Raw genomic sequence first — 22,618 nt, 5'->3', positions numbered from 1 at the left:
TTGAAAAGACTACTGAAAAAGATATGGAGAAGTCCTATTTCAGATTTATACTCTTTGTCAGTCAATCAGTAGACATTTATTAAGTGTCTACTATGTTCCAGGCATTGTGCTAAGTGGTTACAAAAAGAAGCAAAAGATAGTTTTTCCTCTTAAGGAGCTCACAGTCTAATGGGAAAGATAACAAGCACATAAATATATATAAACAACCTATATTCAGGGGAAATAGGGAATTATTAGTAGAGGGAAGGCATTAGAATGCCTTGGGATTCTAGAGGGCTTGGTAGGGCTTGGGAAAGGCTTCCTGTAGAAGATAGAATTTTAGTTGGAACTTGAAAGAATTCAGGGAAGCAAGTAAATATAAATAAGGAGGGAGAACATTCCAGGCATGGATGACAGCCAGAGAAAATGCCTGAAACTGAGAGATGGAGGGTTTTGTCTTTGCCCTGTGGAATATGTACTAAAAAATGAGCAGAGTTATGATCTTAAATGTCTTCATTTCTTCTTTGATTTTCTGGTCTTCATTGAGGTGTGGTGCCCTTTTCATATCACCACTTTCCTCAACGCTTTGTCTTTAAACTTCCTACCTTTCCTTTTTTGATCCTGGTAGGGAAGCTGGAATATTCTTTGCTTCCTAATGTCATTTCCAGGCGCTCTCATACTGTCTCTCTGTCTCTCTCATTTTCACTAAAACACTATCTCTTTCTTTGAGGTTCACATAATATACATATTTCTAATCCAATTCAGATCCTGGTGACCATCTGTGGACATGTCCCTTCCTTCTTAAGTAATTTCAGTGAATTGCTCACAATCTTCTCTCTTCTCCATGTCTAGCTTACATAATAGGGAACTTTGTTATACATGTTGAAGATTATTCAATTTGGTAACTCTCCTCTCCTCAGTGGCCCCTCTGTATCTTCATCTTTTCTGAAGCTTTTCCCAGCATCCTACCCCACCTTCCCAGCTAGTTGTCACAAATATTCAATTTCCTATATTTTACCCTAAAAGATGAGACTATAGATTGAAGGCTCCCTTGCCTTTCCAATGCTTCACTTTGCTCACTGTCTCCTCTTTCATTCGGTCCAAAGGTTACAATTCTGCATAGACTTTTAAATTTTATTCTTTTTGATTTTTTTCAGATTTCCTCTATTGTCATTCTTCTTTATCTTCTGTTCAGATACCTTTTAGATGAGCAGCTCCTTCTTTGTGCTTGCAAACAGGCTCATGTCTTCCCTGTCTTTTAAAAAACCTCTCATTTCAGTGGTGATTTCCTCTAACTTTGACTCTTACATTGATCACACTTCTTGAGAAAATTCTCTGTACTTGAAAAAAAAATCTTTTTTTGGGGGGGGGTTCTCTTTTTCTCTTCCTCACTTTCATCAGACTTTGTTTTCTCCAAATTATCAGTGACTTACTCATTTTTAAATCTGTTACCTTTTTCTTGGTCATAAAAATGTGTATCATTTCACTGCACTATTGCTCAGCTCCTGAATATTTCTTCTCTGGGTTTTTGGTGACACATTGTTCTGTGTTCTCATCCTGGCTGCCCAAGCTCCCTAACTGCCCTTTGATAACCAGTTCTCAGCCTATGTTATGTCCAAGTGTCTGTACTGGCCCCCCCACTCTCCTTTTTTTTTCCCCCCTCGTACTTATACTATTGTGTGTTTTATCTCATCAACTCCTTTGGATTCAATTATCAGCAGCAATTATGCTGATATATATGTGAATAAATAAATAAAGCATTTATTAAGCACTTGCTTTATATAAAGCCTTGAGCTAAATCTTGGGGATAAGAATTGAAAAACTAGACAATCTCTGTTCTCTCAGAGCTCTTACCCTCCTAGGGGAGATAACGCATAGAGAATGTTTCAGCTGCAGATTAGATGTTTGGGTACAGCTTTTAAGCAGAAGTATATGCCTCTTTTTTAATGTCATTTTATTTTGATAAAATCATAAGTATCTGATGTTGGGCTGTTTGATAGGGCCAAGGCCTTGGGTGGCAAGAATTTTATTTTCTGGGTCTTTAGTAGCAATGGCCGTCGTATGTGCAGGAAGAAGAGTGTCCATGTTGCATCACCTTGGGGATGGCTTCTCAAGATGGCCAAGGACGCTGGGCTGGAATAACTGCTATTCCTAAGGCTGTTGGTACAGTTTCCTGGACTGTCCCCATCATAGACCAAAGAGAGATGACAGTCAAGATTGGGGTGGTGATGAGTCAGACGGACTGGTACATGCTGCCTCCTGTCTCTTGCAAGAGATGGCAGTTGTTGGTGATGTCCGATCCTTCTCTGTTGGGTAGAAGGAGACAAGCAAAAAGATGAGTTGGAGTTTGTCTTTAATAGGCTTGAGGGAATGACTGTATTAAAGGAAGAAGTTTTTTTCTTTTTTTCTTTATTAAAGCTTTTTTATTTTTCGAAACATATGCATGAATAGTTCTTCAACATTAATCTTTGCAAAACCTTGTGTTCCAGTTTTTAATCCCTTCACTCCCTCCCCTAGATATTAAGTAGTCCAATATATTTTGTTAAACATGGTAGAAATGTATGTTAAATCCAATATATGCATACATATTTATACAATTACCTTGCTGCACAAGAAAAATCAGAAAAAAATGAGAGAAAATAAAATGTAAGCAAAGAAAAATAAAAAGTGAGAATGCTATTTTGTGAACCACACTCAGTTCCCACAGTCTTCTCTTAGATTTTAGATTGCTGTCTTCATCACAAGACCATTGGACTGGTCTGAATTGTAAAGGAAAACTTTTAAGGATGTGGGTCAGACCTAGGCAGGACTTTAGGAGCAAAGGGTCCAGTCAGAGGGGGTGAGCCTTGTTGGGGGAGGGGGGAAGGACCTCTGCATTAGAGGAGCAAAGGAGATGATACTGGAGGTGTCATTAAGAGTTTTGAAGTAAAAAAAGGAGAGAGGAAATAATACTTCACAGTCTGCCTCTTTAAAAATAGGAGACAAGAAAAGATTGTCTCTGTAATATAATTTAGACCAGAAAGGACCTCATAGGTTACCTGATGTAATTCCCTCATTTTAATGATGAGGACTGGAGAGATTTAAAAGACTCACCTGAAGTACAGTAGAGATTCTGAGAGTTCTTGGGGAAAGAACCAAGAGCTAGAGATTGATTGATAAGAGAAATATCTATACTAACAGAATTACTAGGAGGGAAAGGGAGTGAGAGGTTCCCTTTTGTTATAAACTTTACTTGTATGGCTACTTGTCAGGTGTGCTATAGTGGAAATTTCTTTTGGAATGTATTCCAATTCTAAAATTCTGCGATTCTGAGAAAATGTTTCCTAATGGGATTGCTTTTTAAAAAGCAACTAACTTCTGAGACAAATTCTTATTAATGGACTCAATTTCAAGCTTTCTTTATTTGAATGGATTTGTCAGGGTTTTTTTTTCTAGACAGTTATTCTTAGAAATTGGAAGATGTGTTAGCAGTAAAAAAAATATTGTCCACAGATCTTTGTTTCACATAGGTTTTTAATGCAATAGTGTAAAATTTAAAGAGGGTTTTTTTTTTAATTTTAAAATTTTGACAAAGTCAACAGAGACCCAGTAATATAGACTCGAGTAGTATAGTTTTCTTTGCTGTAGTTCATAACCTGTCATAATACTGCTTTTGTGCAATTTTCTCATAAGTAGTTTTTGCTCTTTTTCTTTCTCTTTTAATTGAAGGAAAAGAACTTAGAATGTTATCAGTTCTTCATAAACACTTGTTGATCAACTGTATCAACTGTAATTAGGTGGGACAAGTTGTGTATATCTGGCAGAAAATCTTTTATATTTTCACTATGACTAATTTATTTTTTGAGGTGACTATTTGTTTCAGCTTAATTTTATTTAATTTGTTCTTTCAGGATTCTGGTGATTTTTATAAACTGGCCAAGATGAATATGGTGAAGAGGATTATGGGCCGGCCTCGCCAGGAAGAGTGCAGCCCACAGGACAATGCTTTAGGACTGATGCACCTTCGGCGCCTCTTTACTGAACTCTGCCATCCTCCTCGGCATATGACTCAGAAAGAACAAGAAGAAAAACTTTATATGATGTTACCTGTGTTTAATAGGGTGAGTATAAAACACCAAACGCCAAGAACGCTAAGAGTAGAGTGGGGAGGGCCAGAGCGTTCCAGGCATACAGAGGCAGGGCAGCGGGGGTGCATGGAGTCCTGAGCCTGGAATTAGGAGTACTCAGCTGACTGAGTTCAGATCTGGCCTCACACACTAGCGGTGTGATCTTGGCCATGCCATTGTTCATTTGTAAAATGAGCTGGTGAAGGAAATGGCAAACTACTTTACTGTCTTTGCCAGGAAAACCCCCAAAAGGGTCATGGAAAGTCAGACATGACTGAAAAACAGAGGCAGAGAGATGGGAGGAAATGTTGCACTGGAGGAACTCCATGTGTGGATGAGAATACAGTTGGAAGACTGGAAATATTGGAAGGAGCCAGGGTAAAAAGAACTATAAATGCCGGAGAACATTATTTTTAGGGAGCAAATGGAGAGGACCTGGAGTTCACTGAGCAGAGTAATGACCTGCTCAGACCTCCACACCTAGGCAGCAGAGTGATGGATAGAATGGAATACAGAGAGACTTGAAGAGGTGATGAGGGCTTAGACCATAGTTGCCACTGTGGAAGCAGAGAGAATTAGTTGTATGCAAGAGATGTAGTTGAGGTAGAATGATTTTGCAGTGGATTAAATATGTGGAGAGAAGGAAAGTGAAGCACCAAGGATAGTACCTTGGTACATGGGTGACTTGGGGAAGGTTGGTGCCCTTCAAAGTAACAGGGAATTTCAGAAGAGAAGATGATTTGGGATGAAATATGAGTTCTGATTTAGCCGTGTTCCATTAATATCATCAAGAACTTTGAATCTTCTTTATCTTGGCATAATCTTTTTTTTAATAATTTTTTCTTGTTATATTAAAATTTTTCATTATATGCTTCCCCTTCCCAGAGAGCCATTCCTTATAATACATAATTTGTAAAAATGAACAAAGGAGAAAGGAAAAAGAAACAGGCAAAAATGGCCTGAAAAAATTTGACGGTATTTGCAATAGTCCACTCTGGACCCTTCTCCCTTCTAACTTCCTCTTCCTCTGACACAAAGGAATGGAACAATACATTTTCTTTTTCTACAAAAGGAACATTTCTTCTTCAATTGCACATCTAACCTATATAGGATTACCCGTTGTCTAGGGGAAGGGAAGAGAAAATTTGGAACACAAGGTTGTACAAGGATGAATTGAAAACTATCTTTGTGTGTATTTTGAAAAATAAAAAGCTATTATTAATTTTTTTTAAAGGAACTTTCTTCTTAACAATGTCCTCCTTAGAGTATAAGCCTAATAATGGAACTTTTGGGTCAAAGAGTGTGAGCATTTTAGTCCCTTTATCTGTATAATTCCAAGTTGCTTAGTAAAATGGTTGTACCAGCTCCACCATGGAAACACTGGTATGCTTGACTTGTAGAACCCTTCCAATGTTAACTATGCCCCATCTTTTGTTTCTATTGTTTTACTGGATATGAGGCCAAACTTCAGTGTTGTTTTGATTTGCATTTCTCTTATTTTGATGATTTGGACCATTCTTTTTTATAATTATTAAAAGTTTGCCATTCTTCTTTTGAAAACAGTTTGTTTCTTTGACCACTTATCTATTGGGGAATGACTTTTGGTCTTACATATTACCTGTTAATTGTTTATGTATACCTTATATATGTTTATGTTATATGCGTATATAATGTATTATATGTTAATTTTTGTATATATTTACTTATGAGAAATTTGCTAAGTTTTTTTTTCCATTTTTACCTTTTCCCTGCTTAATCCTAAATGCATAATTTTGTTCATACAGAAGCTTCTTAGTTTTGTGTAGTCATTTGTTTTATCTTTTATATTTGCTTCTAACCCTTGTTTGGTTAAGTATATTCTTAGTTGATCATTGCATAATTTTGCTGTACAATATTTTCTTGGTTCTGCTCGCTTCACTCAGTTTCAGTTCATGTTTTCAGACTTTTCTGAAACTAGCCTGTTCATCATTTTTTTTAATTTAAATTTTATTTTATTTAATAATAACTTTGTATTGACAGAATCCATGCCAGGATAATTTTTTACAACATTATCCCTTGCACTCGCTTATGTTTCGTTTTTTTTTCCCCTCCCTCCCTCCACCCCCACCCCTCCCAAGATGGCAAGCAGTCCTATATATGTTTAGTATGTTGCAGTATATCCTAGATATAATACATATTTGCAGAACTGAACAGTTCTCCTGTTGCACAGGGAGAATTGGATTCAGAAGGTAAAAATAACTCCGGAAGAAAATCAAAAATGCAGATAGTTCACATTCGTTTCCCAGTGTTCCTTCTCTGGGTGTAGCTGTCTCTGTCCATCATTTATCCATTGAAACTCAGTTAGGTCTCTTTGTCATAGAAATCCACTTCCATCAGAATACATCCTCATACAATATCGTTGTCGAAGTGTATAATGATCTCCTGGTTCTGCTCATCTCACTTAGCATCAGTCCATGTAGGTCTCTCCAAGCTTCTCTGTATTCATCCTGCTGGTCATTCCTTACAGAGCAATAATACTGCTCATCATTTCTTATAGAATAATAACATTCCGTTACATTTATAAACCGTAACTTGTTTTTTAAAATCTTTTTTGTATATTGAAATATTTTTATTGGTCAGTTTTTAAGTTTACAATTGTAATATAATGATATTACTAATACTTTCAGTAAAAGGAAAGATTTAGAGAAGTAAATATTCATTGGAGAGGATATAACATGCAAATAGTTTGTGAAGAGCTGGCTTTGGAGGAAGAAGTAGACTTGTTCTTTTTAACTCTTGAAGGCAATACCAATAGTATACATTATAAAGTGATAACTTTAGGCTTGATATCAGAATGAGCTTCAAAGCAATTAAAGCTGTCCAAAATGGAATGGGTGTGGGTCCCTCCTCTTTCTTGGAATTCAAGTAAAAGGAATAGAAGGGGTATAAATAATTAACATATTTATCCATTCTCCAATTGATGGGCATCCATTTAGTTTCTAATTCCTGGCCACTACAAAAAGGGCTGCTACAAACATTTTTGCAATTGTGAATCCTTTTCTCTGGATCAAAAGGCATGCACAATTTTATAGTCCTTTAGGTATAGTCAGTAATGTCTTCTTTCCTCCTAGGATAACTTAATTCCCAGAAATCTTATCAACAGATCTGTATTCTCAGTTGCTTTCTCCCTCTGATTAGAAGGCTAGAGAGTGGAACAACAAATTCCTCCTAAAGCTTCCCTTTATAAAAAGCTCAGAATTTCCAGGCAACTTTTCATTTCCCACTGCTTTCTGTCCTTGGTTTTTTACTTTAAGAACACTCTTTGGTAGTTTACTCCCTTTTTACAACTTCATTTGTATATTGTCTTTCCCTTATTCGATACTAAACAGTTTGAGAACATAAATTGTCTTTGTTTTCTTATTTTGTATCTCCAGTGCTTATCATAGTGCTTGGCACATACGAGGTACTTGATAAACATTTGTTGGTTCTTGTCTATTTTATAAGAATTGTTGAGAAAACTGAATCTGAGTCTGGTAGAATTAATGACATAGTTATTTAAGCTCCTGATTTTCCTAATATTGAATCAGCCCTGCATTGCTGATATAAATCTTACCTGATCATACTGTATGATCTTTGTTATATATTGTTATAATTTATTCTCTAGAATTTTATTTAAAAATTTTACACCCATATCATTTAAGGAAATTAATTTGTAGTTTTCTATTTTTTTCAAATAGTTTGAATAGTATTGGGATTAATTGTCTAAATAGTTTGGTAGAATTCACTTGTAAATTTCTCTGGTCCTAGAGATTTTTTTCTTTAGGAACTTATTTATAGTTTGTTCAATTTCTTTTTCTAAGATGGAGTTATTTAAATATTCTTTTTCCTCTTTTATTAATCTGGGGATGTAAATATTCATCCATTTCCATTAGGCTATTAGTTTTATTGGAATATTGGATAAAATAGGTCCTAATAATTGCTTTAGTTATATCTTCAGTGGTAGTGAATTTACCTTTTTCATTTTTGAGATTCTGTTTCTTTTATTTTATATTCTTTATTATATATTTATTATTTCATTTATGTTAATTTATTATTATATTTTATTTTGTTTGTTCTTTGACACTCATTTTTTTTAGGATTTTAGTTTCCAATTGATTTTTAATGTATGCTTCCATAGCCCTTTATTGAATGTAATTTTAAAAAATTATTTTAAAAGAATACATTTGGGGACAGCTAGATGGCATAGTGGATAGAGCACCAACCCTGAAGAGAGGAGGATCTGAGTTCAAGTCAGATCTGACACTTAATACTTCCTACTTGTGTGACCCTGAGCAAGTCACTTAACCCCAATTGCCTCAGCAAAAAAAAAAAAAAAAGTACCTTTAATATTTCTGCATTTGTGAGGTTTTTAATGTCCTACTATAAACATGGTCAGTTTTTATGAAGGCATCATGTATAGCTGAGTTAAAGCTATTCCCATTCATTTTTTTCCAGAACTTTTAAAGATTTTATTCATCTCCTTAATGTCTTTCTTATTTATTTTATGGTTAGATTTACTTAACTTTGATAGGGGAAAATTGAAGTCCCCAACTAGTATAGATAGTTCTTGTAATTCATTTAACTTTTTCTTTAAGAATCTGTATACTTTGCCATTTGGTGCATATATGTTTAGTATTGAGATTTCTTCATTGTCTGTGGTATACTAGGTCTATTTTTGCTTTTGCTTTGTGTGAGATCATCATTGCTACCTCTGCTTTTCAAAATTTTATTTATTTATTTTTGCTTCAGCTGAAGCATAATACATTCTGCACCCACTTCTTATTTTAACATAACTGGATCTCTGTTTCAAAATTGTTTCTTGTTAAAAAACCATATTTTTGGATTCTGGTTTCTAATGCATTTTGCCACCAGCTTCCATTTTATGGTTTATTTCATCCCATTTACATTCATAGTTATTATTACTAATTGTGTATGTCCCTCTTTGCCATTTTCTTCTCTTCATCTCTCTTTTTTATCTTGAACCTCCTCTGAAATCTGTTTTGCTTCTTACCACTGTTTTCCTTACCCCCCTTTTCTTATTCCCTTCCCCTTCTATTTCCCTATTGTATAAGATAGAATTCTGTACCAGTTGAATGTACATATAGATATTTTCGTCTTTGAATCTTTAGATAAAAATGAGATTCAAGAATTGCCCATTCTCACCCACATCCATTTTCCATTCTACCATAAATGCTTTTGATTATGCACCTCTTTTATGTGAGATATTTTTCCTCATTCTTCCTTTCCTTTTCCTAGTCCCTCTTTCTGGACCATCCAAAAAAAAAAAAAAAAGATTTTTTTGGTAAATATCATCCCAACATAACTGATCCCATCTCTGTCTATGCAGAATCCTTCTAATTGCCCTAATAATGATAGTTATTTTTTTTTAAATCTCAATTAATTAATTAAATGTTTTCCCTCAGTTACATTCAAAACATTTTTTTTTTTTAACATTTGAATTTTAGGTTCTCTCTCTTATTCCTACCCACAATTAAGAAATCACATGTGAAGTTATGCAAAACAAATCAAGTTCTGAAAGATCTCTTATCCTAATGAAAATAAAAACCCTCAGGAAAAATTAAGTTAAAAATATATCGAGAGAAATAAAGAATATTTTGATCTGTATTCAGGCACAATCGGTTCCTTTTCTGGATATGGATAGGGTTTTTCATCATAAGTCCTTCAGAGTAATTGTGGATGATTGTACTACTGAGAATTATAAAGTAATTTACAGATAATCATCCCAGAATGTTGCTATTACTTTGTATATAGTACATTTCACTTTGTTCATAGAGGACTTTCCAGGTTTTCTCCTCCCCTTCCTCCTTCCCCCTCCCCCCGCCCAGCATCCTGTTTATCATTTTCCAGAGAACAATAATATTCCATCAGAGAAATTTGCTTTGAAAATGTTTTTGCAATTACTATTGCTAATTGTATTTCCTTCATTTATTCTCTCTCCTTTTACCCTGTCCCTCTTCAAAAGTGTTTTGCTACTGACCACTTCCTCCCCAATATGCCCTCTCTTTTATCACCCTCCCATATTTCCCATACCCCATTACCTTTCCTGCAAGGTAAGATAGATGTCTATACCCCCACTGAATATGTATGTTACTTCCTATTTGAGCCAGTAACAATAGAGTTCTTTGAAGTCAAATGTACATCTTCCCATATATAGTAAAGTAAACAGTTTAAATTTTATTGAGTCCCATGATTTCTCTTATCATATTTACCTTTTTATGCTTCTCTTGAGTCTTGTGTTTAAGTCAAATTTTCTATTTAGTTCTGGTCTTTTCATCAGCAATGCTTGAAAGTCTTCTACTTCATTACAAATCCATTTTTTTCCTTTGAAAGATTATACCCAGTTTTGTTAAGTAACTTATTCTGGGTTGTCATCCTAGTTCCTTTGCCTTTTGGAATAAAATATTCCAAACAAGCGGCAGCTACGTGGTGCAGTGGATAGAGGACCAGCCCTGAAGTCAGGACCTGAGTTCCAAATCTGCTCTCAGACAGTTAACACTTCCTAGCTGTGTGACCCTGGGCAAGTCACTTAACCTCATTTGCCTCTGCAAAATACATACATACATACATACATTCCAAACACTCTGCTTCTTTAATATGATAGCTAATAAATCTTGTGTGATCCTGACTCCATGATCTTTGAATGGTTTCTTTCTGGCTGTTGAAGTATCTTCCCTTTGAACTTGGAGCTCCAGAATTTGTCTACAATATTCCTTGGAGTTAAAACTTTTGTTTTGACACTGTCTTCTTCTGAGTTTGGTAAGAGGTGTTGTTACTATGCTCCTGTTCTACCTTTTGGGGCTTACTTTGGACTCCTGATTCTTGGGAACAAAACTGATAGTTGCTTTTCAGGATCCCTGATTCCTTTTGACTGAAAGCAGTATTACTTCCCAAAGACTCTGCTCCCTTGGGACTGAAATTGCTGTTTTCTGCCTTAAATTGTGACTTAAAAGTATATTTAAGTCACAATTAAGTCACAAAGTTTGGGGAGTTTCCAAACAGATTCTGATCCTTTGTCCATTGCTTGGAAACTGGAGTCCCCTCGAATTTCTTTCTGAGCCGTTGCTAAGCTCCTAAAGCTGCAGTTGCTTCTGTTACTGCCCCCTTGTCCTGCCACTGATGTGGCATTTATGGGGGCTCCAGCTCAGCTTCCAACCCTGTGTGATCTCTTCTACCAACTTCCTAAGTTGTCTTGGACTAGAAGAATGTTTCACTCTGATTTCCTTTTTTGACTTTGTCACTCCAGAATTCAATTTGAGGCATCATTTTAAGGTTATTTGTGGAGGAATGTGGGGTGAACTTGGCTCGGTGCTGCCTCTATTCTCCAACTTGGCTCTGTCCCTGGGATATTAATTTCTTTAAAGTATTACTGTGGTAAAACTTATGTTATCTGTCAGTGTGGAAGAACAAGTTGTTCAGGATGATTGAATTTTCTCAATGTTCAGTGAGATGCTTAAATAACTAGAGCTTTGTTTTAACCATTTTGAATAGAAATCCTTCTAAAATTTATTTTATAACTGCTCACATTTTTAAGCAGAAGTAATCAAATAAGCATAAGTAACTATTCCTTGATGATTCAATTTGAGTAATAATTATCATACTTGGCTATAATACAGTAATACTTTGAAGTCTTATGAGACTTCCAGACAATTTTTTCTAATTTTAAATGGTCTCAGACATGTGATCTTTCTTTTTATATAAACGTGTTAGGGAATGTGCATATAAATAATATGAGTTGCTTTCCAATTTGGGGTTTTTAGTTCTGGCCTCTGGTAGAATTTTGTTTCCTATTTTGATTCCAAAGAGGTCGATTTTACTTCTTGTTCTTGGTTTGCTATATAGAGATGTAAGATTAACTGAATTACAAATAAGATAGGAAAAGTTCTGAATGAATTAGATTATTATAAGATAATGTTTTGTTTTGGGACAGCTAGGTAGTGCATTGGTTAGAGCACCAGCCCTGAAGTCAGGAGGACCTGAGTCAAATCTGGTCTCAGATACTTAACACTTCCTACCTGTGTGACTGTGTGACCCTGAGCAAGTTACTTAACCCCAATTGCCTCAGCCCAAAAAAAAAAAAAGTTTTGTTTTAATAAGTATATATCCATTAGAAGGGAACTGAAAGAAATCAACCATGCTAACTAGGTATAAGACAGATTCATCTTAGTTAACTGCTACCATGTCCTTACTTTAACAAGGCATTCCTTTTTTATATGGTGTAGTTCTCTTTTTAAAATAGAGATGTCTATTATTATCTTTTGCTTCTGCATAGCCTGCATTTCCCTTTTAAACCCCTTTCAGGATGCCATCCCTGGTTACAAAGAAAAAAATGAGGAAGAAGAGGAAAAAAAGGCTTGTAGAAACCATTCAGCAGATTGAACAAATCTGATGAAACATTCTGCACACTTGAACCTCCTCCGCTCTGCACTTCTCTATTGGAGTTAGTGGTGGGGGAAGGTGTCTTCTCATATTTCTATTTTGGAGCCAAGCTTGATATTTATAAATTTGCAGTTTCTTAGAAAAAAGATGTGGAAAAGGGGGAAAAATATAAACAAATTAGGTTAGTACAGGAGAACAGGATAGAGCATTTTAAATGAGGCGATAATAAAGAGATAAAAAATAATGAGATAACTTAAACTGAAGAAAAATCAATGAGTTAATTAAAATTCTAAAACTAGGGAAAAGATTGATATCAGAGAAAGGAAAGGAAGAGTGAGGGGAAGAAAAACGCTATGGGAATAAGGTTACATCAAAGTGGATTAGACAAAAATCATCATAAGGAAAAAGTATTGACTTAAAAAAGGAAATGAACAGCAGCAAAAATCTTAATTAAAGAAAAAAAACTAGTCAAATACAAGAAAATGCAAACCCAATTTTCATAATTTTAAATGTGCCCAGATTAAATATAGTTCCTTAAAACCAAAAAGGGCAATAGATTGGATAAGAATAAACATTTAATTTAAAAACTAAAAGGATCCAAATGAGAGGCTGGGATAAAATTGATCAATTGAATCCATTAAAACAAGAGTATAATCATGCTGTCACACAAAGAAAAAACAAAAATCCACAAGGCAATAATAAGAGCTACCATTTATAGTGCTTTTAAGGTTTTCAAACTACTTTATAACTATTACTCTTCATTTGATCCTTGCAACAACTCTGGGAGATAGCTGATATTATTATTCCCATTTTACAGATAGGAAACTGAGATATACAGGTTAAATTACCTGCCCAGGCTCAAACAACTAGTACATCTGAGTAAAATTTGAACTTGGGTTTTCCTGATTCCAGGTCCAACACTATCAACTATATGATTCCCAGTCTTGTTCCCTAAAGGTACACCTTTCTGAATCTCTGATTTGCAGACTTTTTGATATAATCGCTTATTCTTTCCTTTTCTCCAGATTTCCCTTCTTCTTGCCAAGGTTAACCCTTTAACATGTGCACTTGATCCCATGTTTTGAATAATTTTTAGCTTCTTATTAGCTTGTTCTTTCCCTTTTGCTATCAGTATGCCCAAGTCTCACACATCATTTAAAAAAAAAATGCATTGGAGCCTACTATCTCTTCAGGTTATCATCCTATATATTTTCATGGATGTAAACTCTGCCATGAAGCCTGCTTTCTTCTCATCAGCTTCTATGAGCTTAACTATCATCTCTATCTGTATAACTCCCAAATATATATATTTAGTCCAAATTTCTCTCCTGAATTTGCCTACTGTCCATCAGTTGCTTTATTGGATATTTCAAATTGGATGTTCTAGAGACTGCTCACACCCAAAATCCCCAAATAGATTTCATTCTCTTCCCTCTCCACCCCATTGAGCCGAGCTATCTCCCAAACTTTCCAATTATTATTTAGAGTGCCACTATCTTAAGTGTTCTAAGTATATAACATTATTTTCTATTCCTCATTCTCCTTCATCTCACGTATTCAGTCGATTGCTAGACTTTGTCATTTACATCTCTATGACATTCTAGTAATTCTATCTTTCCTAGTTATCACCCGAATTCAGTCTTTATCATCTATCATCTTAGATTATTTCAAGAGCTTTTCAATCAGTCTTGGTGCTGCAAATCTTTACTCCCTCTAGTTCATTCTCCACACTGCTGCCAAACTGATTTTTTCTTTAAGTACAGATTTTACCATAAACACAGTGGCTCCCTATTGCCTCTCAAAGGTAAACTCTTATTTTCCCATATTCCCAACCTCTTTCTTCCTCATCAGACATATACCCTCTTGTACTTTGTGGTTTACTCAAAGTGATTTTCTTTTTGTTCTTCACATACCCATTCCAAAATTCTACCTTTATATCTTAATACTGTCTGTCATTCATGGTATGCATTTCCTCCTTGTTGCTCTTATTCAGTGTTTCACTCTTCTGTCCCACTCTTTCTTACTCCATTAGGGATTTTTGGGGCAAAGATTGGAGTGGTTTGCCATTTCCTTTTCCAGCTCATGACTTGCCCAACATTTCAAAAAAAAAGACAAGCTTATAATACATACTGGGTGACTGTAATGCTAGAAGAAGCTTAACACTACCAGATATGCAGAAAGTTCTTGGGAAGAATGGTGTTGGAGACAGCAACAGACTTGTGAATCTCATCACAAATACAGTCTTTAGTTTACCTAAATGCAGTAAAACTTCATGGATGCATCCTTGCAGTAAACATTCATGTGTAATAGACTATGTGGTTGTAAGGAGAAGAGATTCACTGGATGTAAGAACAACAAAGGCAATTTGTGATATAAAATGCTGAACAGATCATGGACTTACTAATTATTTACATTCAACAAAAGCAGTGACCTTGAGACCAAAAAAAAAAAAAGATGCAAAACCAACCAACCAAACAAAAAACCAGAAGAATTAATGCTAACAATTTAGAGTATTTCTCTGAGTAGGAACAGTTTGTTGCTAACTTGGAGGGAAAATTGAGCCAACACACATTTGGCAACAGGGGAGAGGAAAAAGAGTGTGCAGCTTTCAGAGATTTGGTGTACAGCACTGCATTTGCTCATCTGGGTCAGAACACTTGTGAACATCAAGGCTGGTTTGATGGAAATGATGGGGAAATTCAGAAAATACTAAATGGAAAATGAGAACTCCACAGGATATATCAGTATGATTGTTCATCCATCTCTAAGAAGGCAACATTTAATTCCATCAAAAGTGAAGTACAAATAAAGCTTAGAGAGAAATGCAGGATTCTTCACTCAGGCAGATGAAATTTGTGCTGATAGTAGCAATCCAAATTTTTTATGATGCCCTGAAAGTTATTTATGGGCTAAAGACTGATACATTTTCTGCTACTCAGTGCTTTTGGAGCCACACTGATGAGTGATAAGAATATGATTTTAGAAAGATGGGCCAAACACTTCTATAGTGTTTTCAATGGACCATCATAAACACCGAAGACACATACCATTTACCTCTGGTTGAAGTCAGTCCCATTCTAGCTGAAGTTCCAACTGAAGAATTTTTGAATGCCATTAGACTCTTCATGTGGCAAAACTGATTCTATTCTAGCTGAGATTTGTAAGGTGTGTAAGTGTGTGTGTCCAGTGCTCATATAAAAGCTGAATAAATTTTTCCAGGCTGTGTGGCAAGAGATGGTTATTCTCCAGAAGTTGAAGGATGCCTCTGTTATCTACCTCTATAAAGGTTAATGGAATAGAGTGTCCTCTGACAATCACAGGGTAGTCTCTCTCTTAGTCATTGCTGTCAAAATTATTGCCAGAGTACTCCTTAATAGATCATCTAACTGAGTGAGTATGGATTCAGGAGAGTCTGAGAAACAGTGAATATGGTATTTGCTGCCCAACAACTCCAGAAGAAATTCCAGAAGCAGAACAGAGATCTGTGCACAATATGTATAGATCCAAGGCCTTTGCTGCTGTCAGTTGTAAGGACTTTTGGGAAATTACGTCAAAATTTGGTTGCCCACAAAAGTTCATCAATATTGCATAGCAATTTCATGATGGCGTGCTTCTCCATGTACTGGATAATGGATTGTACTTTCATGCTTTCCCTGTCACCAGTGGAGTGAAACAAAACTGTGGGCTTGTTCCCATGCTTTTTAGCATGATGTTTTCAATCATGTTATTAAATGCCTTCATTGAGGATGAATACAACATCAAGGTCAGCTACCACAGTTCTGGTAGATTCTTCAACTTCAAAAGGCTACAAGTCAGAACTAAAATGGAGTAAATATTGGTGCATGATTCTTTGTTTGCAGATGATTGTGCACTCGAAATAGCCTCTGAAGCTGAGATCCAATAAAGCGTGGATCAGTTTTATGTGGCTAATTGTGACTTAACAAGTTTTTTTTTTTTTTTTTTAATGTATTTTATTAAAAAAAAAAAAAAAGAAACCCGAAGGGATATAAAACAAAGAGAACATTGTCATGTGCCCAGCAGAATATCAGAAAGAATTCAAAATATATAACAATAAATTACCAGTTCATGAAAGAGAGTGTGTGTGTGTGTGTGTAGAAGAAATTATATTTATGAGTGTCCATTTCCATCTTCATTATAAATTGTTCTTTTCTTCTCTGCTGTGCACCTGTTTTACTGTATTATTTTTCCGCCCTTTTGTCTCTTCCACCATCTCCAAGCAGGCTATAGTTAAGAAAGGATATATTTATGTATATATACTGTAGATATATACATATATAAGCACATACACAATTCTCCTCCTCTACACACACATGTTTTTCCTATGTCTGCTGACTCTGCTTTAATTCTACTCTTAACTTGGTTTACTATTACTTAATCTCCCCCATCCATGGATCCCTCGTCTTCTCTTACCCTTTGCTTCCCCATCTGTTCATCCTTTCCTCTTTATTTCTTTATAGACTTTGGAAGGTGCTATAACCTTTATTGTATATATGTAGTGTTGCCTATTTAACCCATTCCTATTTGAGTAACTTTTCAGAACTACTAGCCCTCCTCCCCCTCTAATGCCTCCATCTATTCTTCCTTTGCACCTCATTGTATAACATAATTACTATTTTTACTTTAACTTTGTCCCAGTCTTTCTTTTGAGCTACCCTGTTGTTGATGTCAATCTTAAACATATCTTATACATATCCCATGTTTAAAAAAAAAAAACATAAAAAATTTGTCCATGTTGTATTCCTTGAAGTTGATCTTTGGTATTGGCTCTTACATGTTAAATTTTCTATTAAATTTAGGTTTTGTTGATAGAAAGTCCTGAAAATCTGTAAGTTTGTTGAATGTCCATTTTTTTTCTCATTCAATATTATAGATAATATTGCTGGATATGGTATTTTTGGGTGCAGATCTAGTTCTTTTGATTTTTAGTAGATGTGATTCCAGGACCTTCAGATTTTTATTATAGCTACTGATAAGTTCTGAACAATTCTAATTATAGCTCTAGGGTTTTTGAATTTTTTTTTCCTTGTTTCTTGCAAAATTTTCTCTTTGATCTGGGGTTTTTTGAAACTTAGCAATAATATTCTTATATGTTTTTCACAAAGGATCTCCTTGAAGTGGTGATCAGTGTATTTTTTCTATTTCTACTATCTCCTCATATTCTGTTACTCCAGGACAATTTTCTTGGATTCTTTTTTGCATTTTTGTGTTAAGGTCCCTTTTTTGCTCACAACTTTCAGGCAGACCAATTTTTCTTAGACTTTTTCTTCTTGATCTGTTCTCCAAATCTGTTGTTTTTATTATAAGATTTTTCATATTCTGTCCAATTTTTTCATTCTTTATAATCTATTTTGTTACTTTTTGGTGTCGCATAGCTTCACTGGCTTCCCCTTGCTCAATTCAAATTTTCAAAGAATTATTTTTATCTTTGAGACTTTGTATCTTCTTTTCTAGTTGGTTAATTTTTTTCCCCATTATCTTATTTTCCTTGTTTTTTTATTTTATTTTATTTTTAGTTTTTTCTCATTGTCTCTCATTTGATTTTTAAATTCTTTTTTGAATTCTTCTATAAATTCTCTCTGGGCAAGGAGCCATTTTATATTACTCTTTGGGGTAGAAGCTTTTTTTAATTTCAGTGTCCTCTTCTGAAGATGAACTCCAGTCTTCCCTATTTCCATAGAATGTTTCTATGGGGGGTTCTTCTTTGCCAGTTCTTTTTTTTTTTAAATAAAAGGTATTAGTGTAAGCATTTGTAATTCTAGGGTGGGGGACATGGTATCTTTGCCTTCACTTCAGCTCTTCCCTTTGACCAGGAACCCCAAACCAAGAGCTCCACCCTCCTGCAAGAGTCCTCAGCCAGCTGTGCCCCTGCCCCCTTGCTTCTGCACTCACTGGGTGCTGGTTCCTTCTTGCCTGGGGCAGAGTCTCAGCAGCACAGCTGGCCTGGCATTCCCAATTAGCCAAGGCTCCCTCAGTCTTTCTGGACTCAGCCCTCCATATGGTTCCTGCTGAGGCTCCAGCCACACCCAGCTCACCCTCACTTGATATTTCTGTGGAGATAACTTGGAAGTATTTGTACTTCACATGGATTAATCCCATCCTAGTCTTTCTTTGGATTTTTTCTATTCTTTCTTCAGATCTTCTCAGGTTGTTTCAGGAGGTCCCCTATTCTACCCCAAGCCGTCTTCATTTTTCACCACTCTGTGTTCACCCTGAGGTGAACAAATTTGTTCTATTTGTGGGGGAAATCTGGAGTGCTTGAAATTTACCAACCTATTCTGCCATCTTCCCAGAATCCTCCCCTCCTCTGGCCTAACAATTAACAAGAAAACACAAATCCTCATCAGCCAGTACCATGCCATCCACATGTGTAACCATTGGTTACAGCACATGGAGAATTTTTGAATGATGTGAATAAGTTCACTTCCTTTGGCTATGTTCTTTCCAGGGATTTCCACATTGATAATGAGGTTGACACATATATTGACAGAGTTAGGTCAGTGTTTAGCAAGCTTCAAAGGAAAGTGGAGGAGAGAAGAGGTTAAATTGACCACTAAACCGAAGGCCTACGGTCACTGTGCTGAATTCATTATTGTGTGTCTGTTGCAATATGCCAGTGCCATGCAGGAAACTGGATCTCTTCTGATTTAATTGTCTTAAGAAGATTCTAAAGATCACCTGGCAGGATAAGATGCCTGTAGGTCCTTTCTTGAACTAAACTGTGAAGCATTCCAACTCCACTACAGAGAGTGTAACTGTTGGGGTGGCCACATTGTTTGAATGCCAGATGTGTTCTTGCCAGAAAGACTATTTTATGAAGAATTCACACAGAGCTAGTGTTCATAAGGTGGTCAGAAAATGCAATAAAAGGACACTCTCAAGGTCTTTCTTAAGAATTTTAGAATTGATTGTATGACAAGGAAGACACTGGTACAGGACTTAACAGAGAAGCTGCTGTGCTCTATAGCAATTAGTTTGATTAGTTCAGAAGAAACATGCAAAGTTAGAGAATCCACCCCAGATATTCATAGGGACTATTTGTGTCCAAACTCTGACAGAGCATTCTGAGCTCATGTTGATCCGATCCACCACAGTCGGACCCACTAACTTGACTAACATAGTGATGTCATTTTGGTCTTCAAGAAAAGGATAATAACCAGTGGCAGTATTAAAGACATTAGAGATGTCACAAATGTAAAGTTAATAGGCCTTGGCAATAGATTTGATAAAGAGAGTGGGGAGCAAAGAGAGTAAATAGTTTAGGATGACACCTAGTTTCTAAAACTAGTTGACTGGGAAGATGGTAATACCCTCAATAGTTGCTGGGAATAGGTTTTGCAGAAGTTGAATTTAGGAAGTCTATGGGACTAACAGTTTAAATTCTTTAGGAAGCAGTTGGAAATTCTTTATTAAAATTTAGTGGAGAGGTGAAGACTGGTTGTGTAGATCTGAGAATCACAAGTATGTTGTTGAGTCATTTTTCAGGCATGCCTGACTCTGTGACCCCATTTGGATTTTTCTGGGGAAAGATACTGAAGTGCTTTCCCTTTTTCTTTTCTAGTTCATTTTATAGTTGAAGAAACTGAGGCAGACTGGGTTAAATGATTTTCCCAGGGTCACACAGCTAGTAAGGGTCCGAGGCCAAATTTGAACTCAGTAAGATGAGTCTTCCTCACTCCAGGCACAGTGCCCTATCCTGTTTGCCACTTAGATGCCCCATAAATGTAGGGAGGATTGAATCCTGGGTAGCTGAAGAGATCTCCAGATGAGATCATGTAGAGAAGGTGATGATAAGAAGATCTAGAGCAGTCCTGAGGAGTGGGCCTGCCCTGAATGAAGTTCTGTTCAAATAGATTGAGAAAGAACAGATAACTGGAAGGAGGACCAGAAGAGAGTCTTAGGAAGAGAAAGTGATTGTATTAAAGAGATCAAGAAGGAGGAGGATTGAAGAAAGATGGGACAGTTAAGTGATCAGTAGTAAATTTGGAGACTGCAGTTTTAATTCAATGATGCAATCAAGAAGCCAGACCATAGAGAATCAAGAGAGTGAGAAAGGAGAGGAAATGGAGGCATAAATTGTAGTTGGCTTTCTTAAAGAGGTTAGAAAATAAGAAAGGGAAAGAGTTGTAATGTTCTCTGGTTCAGTTTCTTGGGGGTCTTTGAAGGCAGCCTTGGGTTCAGTTCAGTAGTCACTACAAGAGCAGCCAGGTGTTAAAGTCCAAATCCTTTATTATCTCCTTGCATGATGCTGGGCATCTTTCTGGAGAACCTTTCAGTCTGGCCTTGGTCTTAGTGGGGGAAGTACAGAGGCCAGGCCAGCCACCAGGAAGATCGAAAATCCAATTGAATTTCTCCCCTTGGTTCTGAGAGGTTAAGCTCCTGCCTCCAATCCTTTGTCTTCTCTGCCTCTGTTTGTCTAGCTCTCTCTCTCTGAGTTCCAGCTTATATGCTCTACACTGAGTATAAACCAATCATTATATCACTAGGAAACCATTATTTGTTGTAGGATTAAATCAATCATACTGAACCATGCTAAAATAGATAACCATTGTCCCCTCGATTCCACTTAGTACCTTATAAGCATCCTTATAAGCCCATAATAAAGAGTTATGGGATATAAGTAGTAGGAATGTATAGATAAAGTGAGGATTTCTTGAAGAAGGAGAGACCAGAACTTGTTTATAGGTAGCAGAGTAGAAACAGTACACATCTCTAGGCAGTCTGCTAGAGATGATAGTCTTGGAATGGGATCACTTATGTTTGTAGGGAAAAGGGATAATTTTGGGCAAGGAATAGGCTACTTCTTCATGTGAGACCATGATGAAAAAAGGTATAGTATGTAAGATGAGGAGTATAGGAGAAGAAGGAGCTCTTTGTAAATGGCCTCAATTTTTTTTTTTAATATGATTTTTAAATTTCAAGGTGAGGTTCTTACCTGAAGACAGGTAGGAGGAAGCCATGGGGAAGAGAGGGTTGAAGAAGGATGAAAAAGTTTAGAAGAGCATCTGTGATGAGTGGGAGAGTGGGTTAATACCAAGGATCTATAAAAAAGACTTACTTGAACCAGTGAGAGGTCAATCAAGATTATGTAACGTAAATTTGTAGTGGACTCAGTCAGCACAGTTGTGTGATTTCTCTCCACCTTTAGTCATCAGCACATGTAGGAGTGAAAGCAGGGAATGGTGACAGTGATCCAAGATGGAGGCTTTGTGGAACAATCTCCATGACACTTCCTAGGAGCAAGGGATTTAGGAGACAAGGACAATGTAGAGTAAAACTTGTTCACCAATGCTTCAAGGTAGGAAGAAGAGAAGAGTGTACCTTGTGTAGGGGTAATGGCCCAGAAGAGAACTGAGGAGTTAAGTAATTAGAGGTCAGAGTCAAAATACAGAACAGAATTTGAAGTAGAGGGAGGTGTGAAATGACAATAGATTGTGATCAGATAAAGGAATTGGAACATATGTCGTGTGATGCCAAGATCAAGGATATAAATATCTTTTTGTGTGGCTGAGGTGGGGTGAAGGAATAAGTCATGGGAATAAGAAGTGGAAGACCTGTGAACTATGAGTGTTTCAGGGAGTATGGATATATATGTGGGAAAGAAATAATATTCCATCAAGTTCCCTCCAATCATGGCCTGCCTGTGAAGGAAAGATTTCACTCCATTGTACTTTTTTCATGGGTTCTTACCTTGTTCTGCCTAGTTTGGAAGGAGAGAAATGTCGTTCTATCACTCTTTACCAACTGATTCCGTCTCCTTTTCCTGCTGTCAGGTGGATACTCTCACTCCTTTCTAGTAACTGCTACCTAACTCTCATTCAATCTTCCCATCCCAGTGAGTCTAAACTCTTGATTGTCATTCAGACCCTATTCCTTGACCATCTTCCTCCTCTCCCTCCAACTCCCCCATTACCTTATTTTAGTGCCTCTCAGCACAGCCTCCTCTATCTTTTCTCTTGTGTTCTCTGGGTCTGCGTCATGGGCAACAGGTTTACTTTCACTATAAATCTTTTCCTTTCCCACTCTTTTCCTCTTCTGGCTCTCACCAAGACGTTGATCCCTGGATACCAAGGAATTGGAATACTTCTCGCTCCCTCTTG

At 36.3% G+C, this 22,618-nt stretch overlaps 1 protein-coding gene across 1 annotated transcript in view; it reads left to right on the top strand.

Annotated features, from left to right (window-relative positions):
- Positions 1-22,618, top strand: part of WDFY3 (WD repeat and FYVE domain containing 3) — a 316,134-nt gene that overhangs the window by 53,755 nt on the left and 239,761 nt on the right. Inside the window, exon 2 of the mRNA XM_051965853.1 lies at positions 3,870-4,079. Within this exon, the coding sequence (XP_051821813.1) occupies positions 3,870-4,079 (210 nt within the window). The remainder of the gene's footprint in view (positions 1-3,869; positions 4,080-22,618) is intronic.

The sequence above is a fragment of the Antechinus flavipes genome, chromosome 6 (assembly GCF_016432865.1).
Source record: "Antechinus flavipes isolate AdamAnt ecotype Samford, QLD, Australia chromosome 6, AdamAnt_v2, whole genome shotgun sequence".
In the NCBI taxonomy this organism is placed as follows: domain Eukaryota; kingdom Metazoa; phylum Chordata; class Mammalia; order Dasyuromorphia; family Dasyuridae; genus Antechinus; species Antechinus flavipes.
This window is presented reverse-complemented; position numbering and strand designations above follow the sequence as displayed.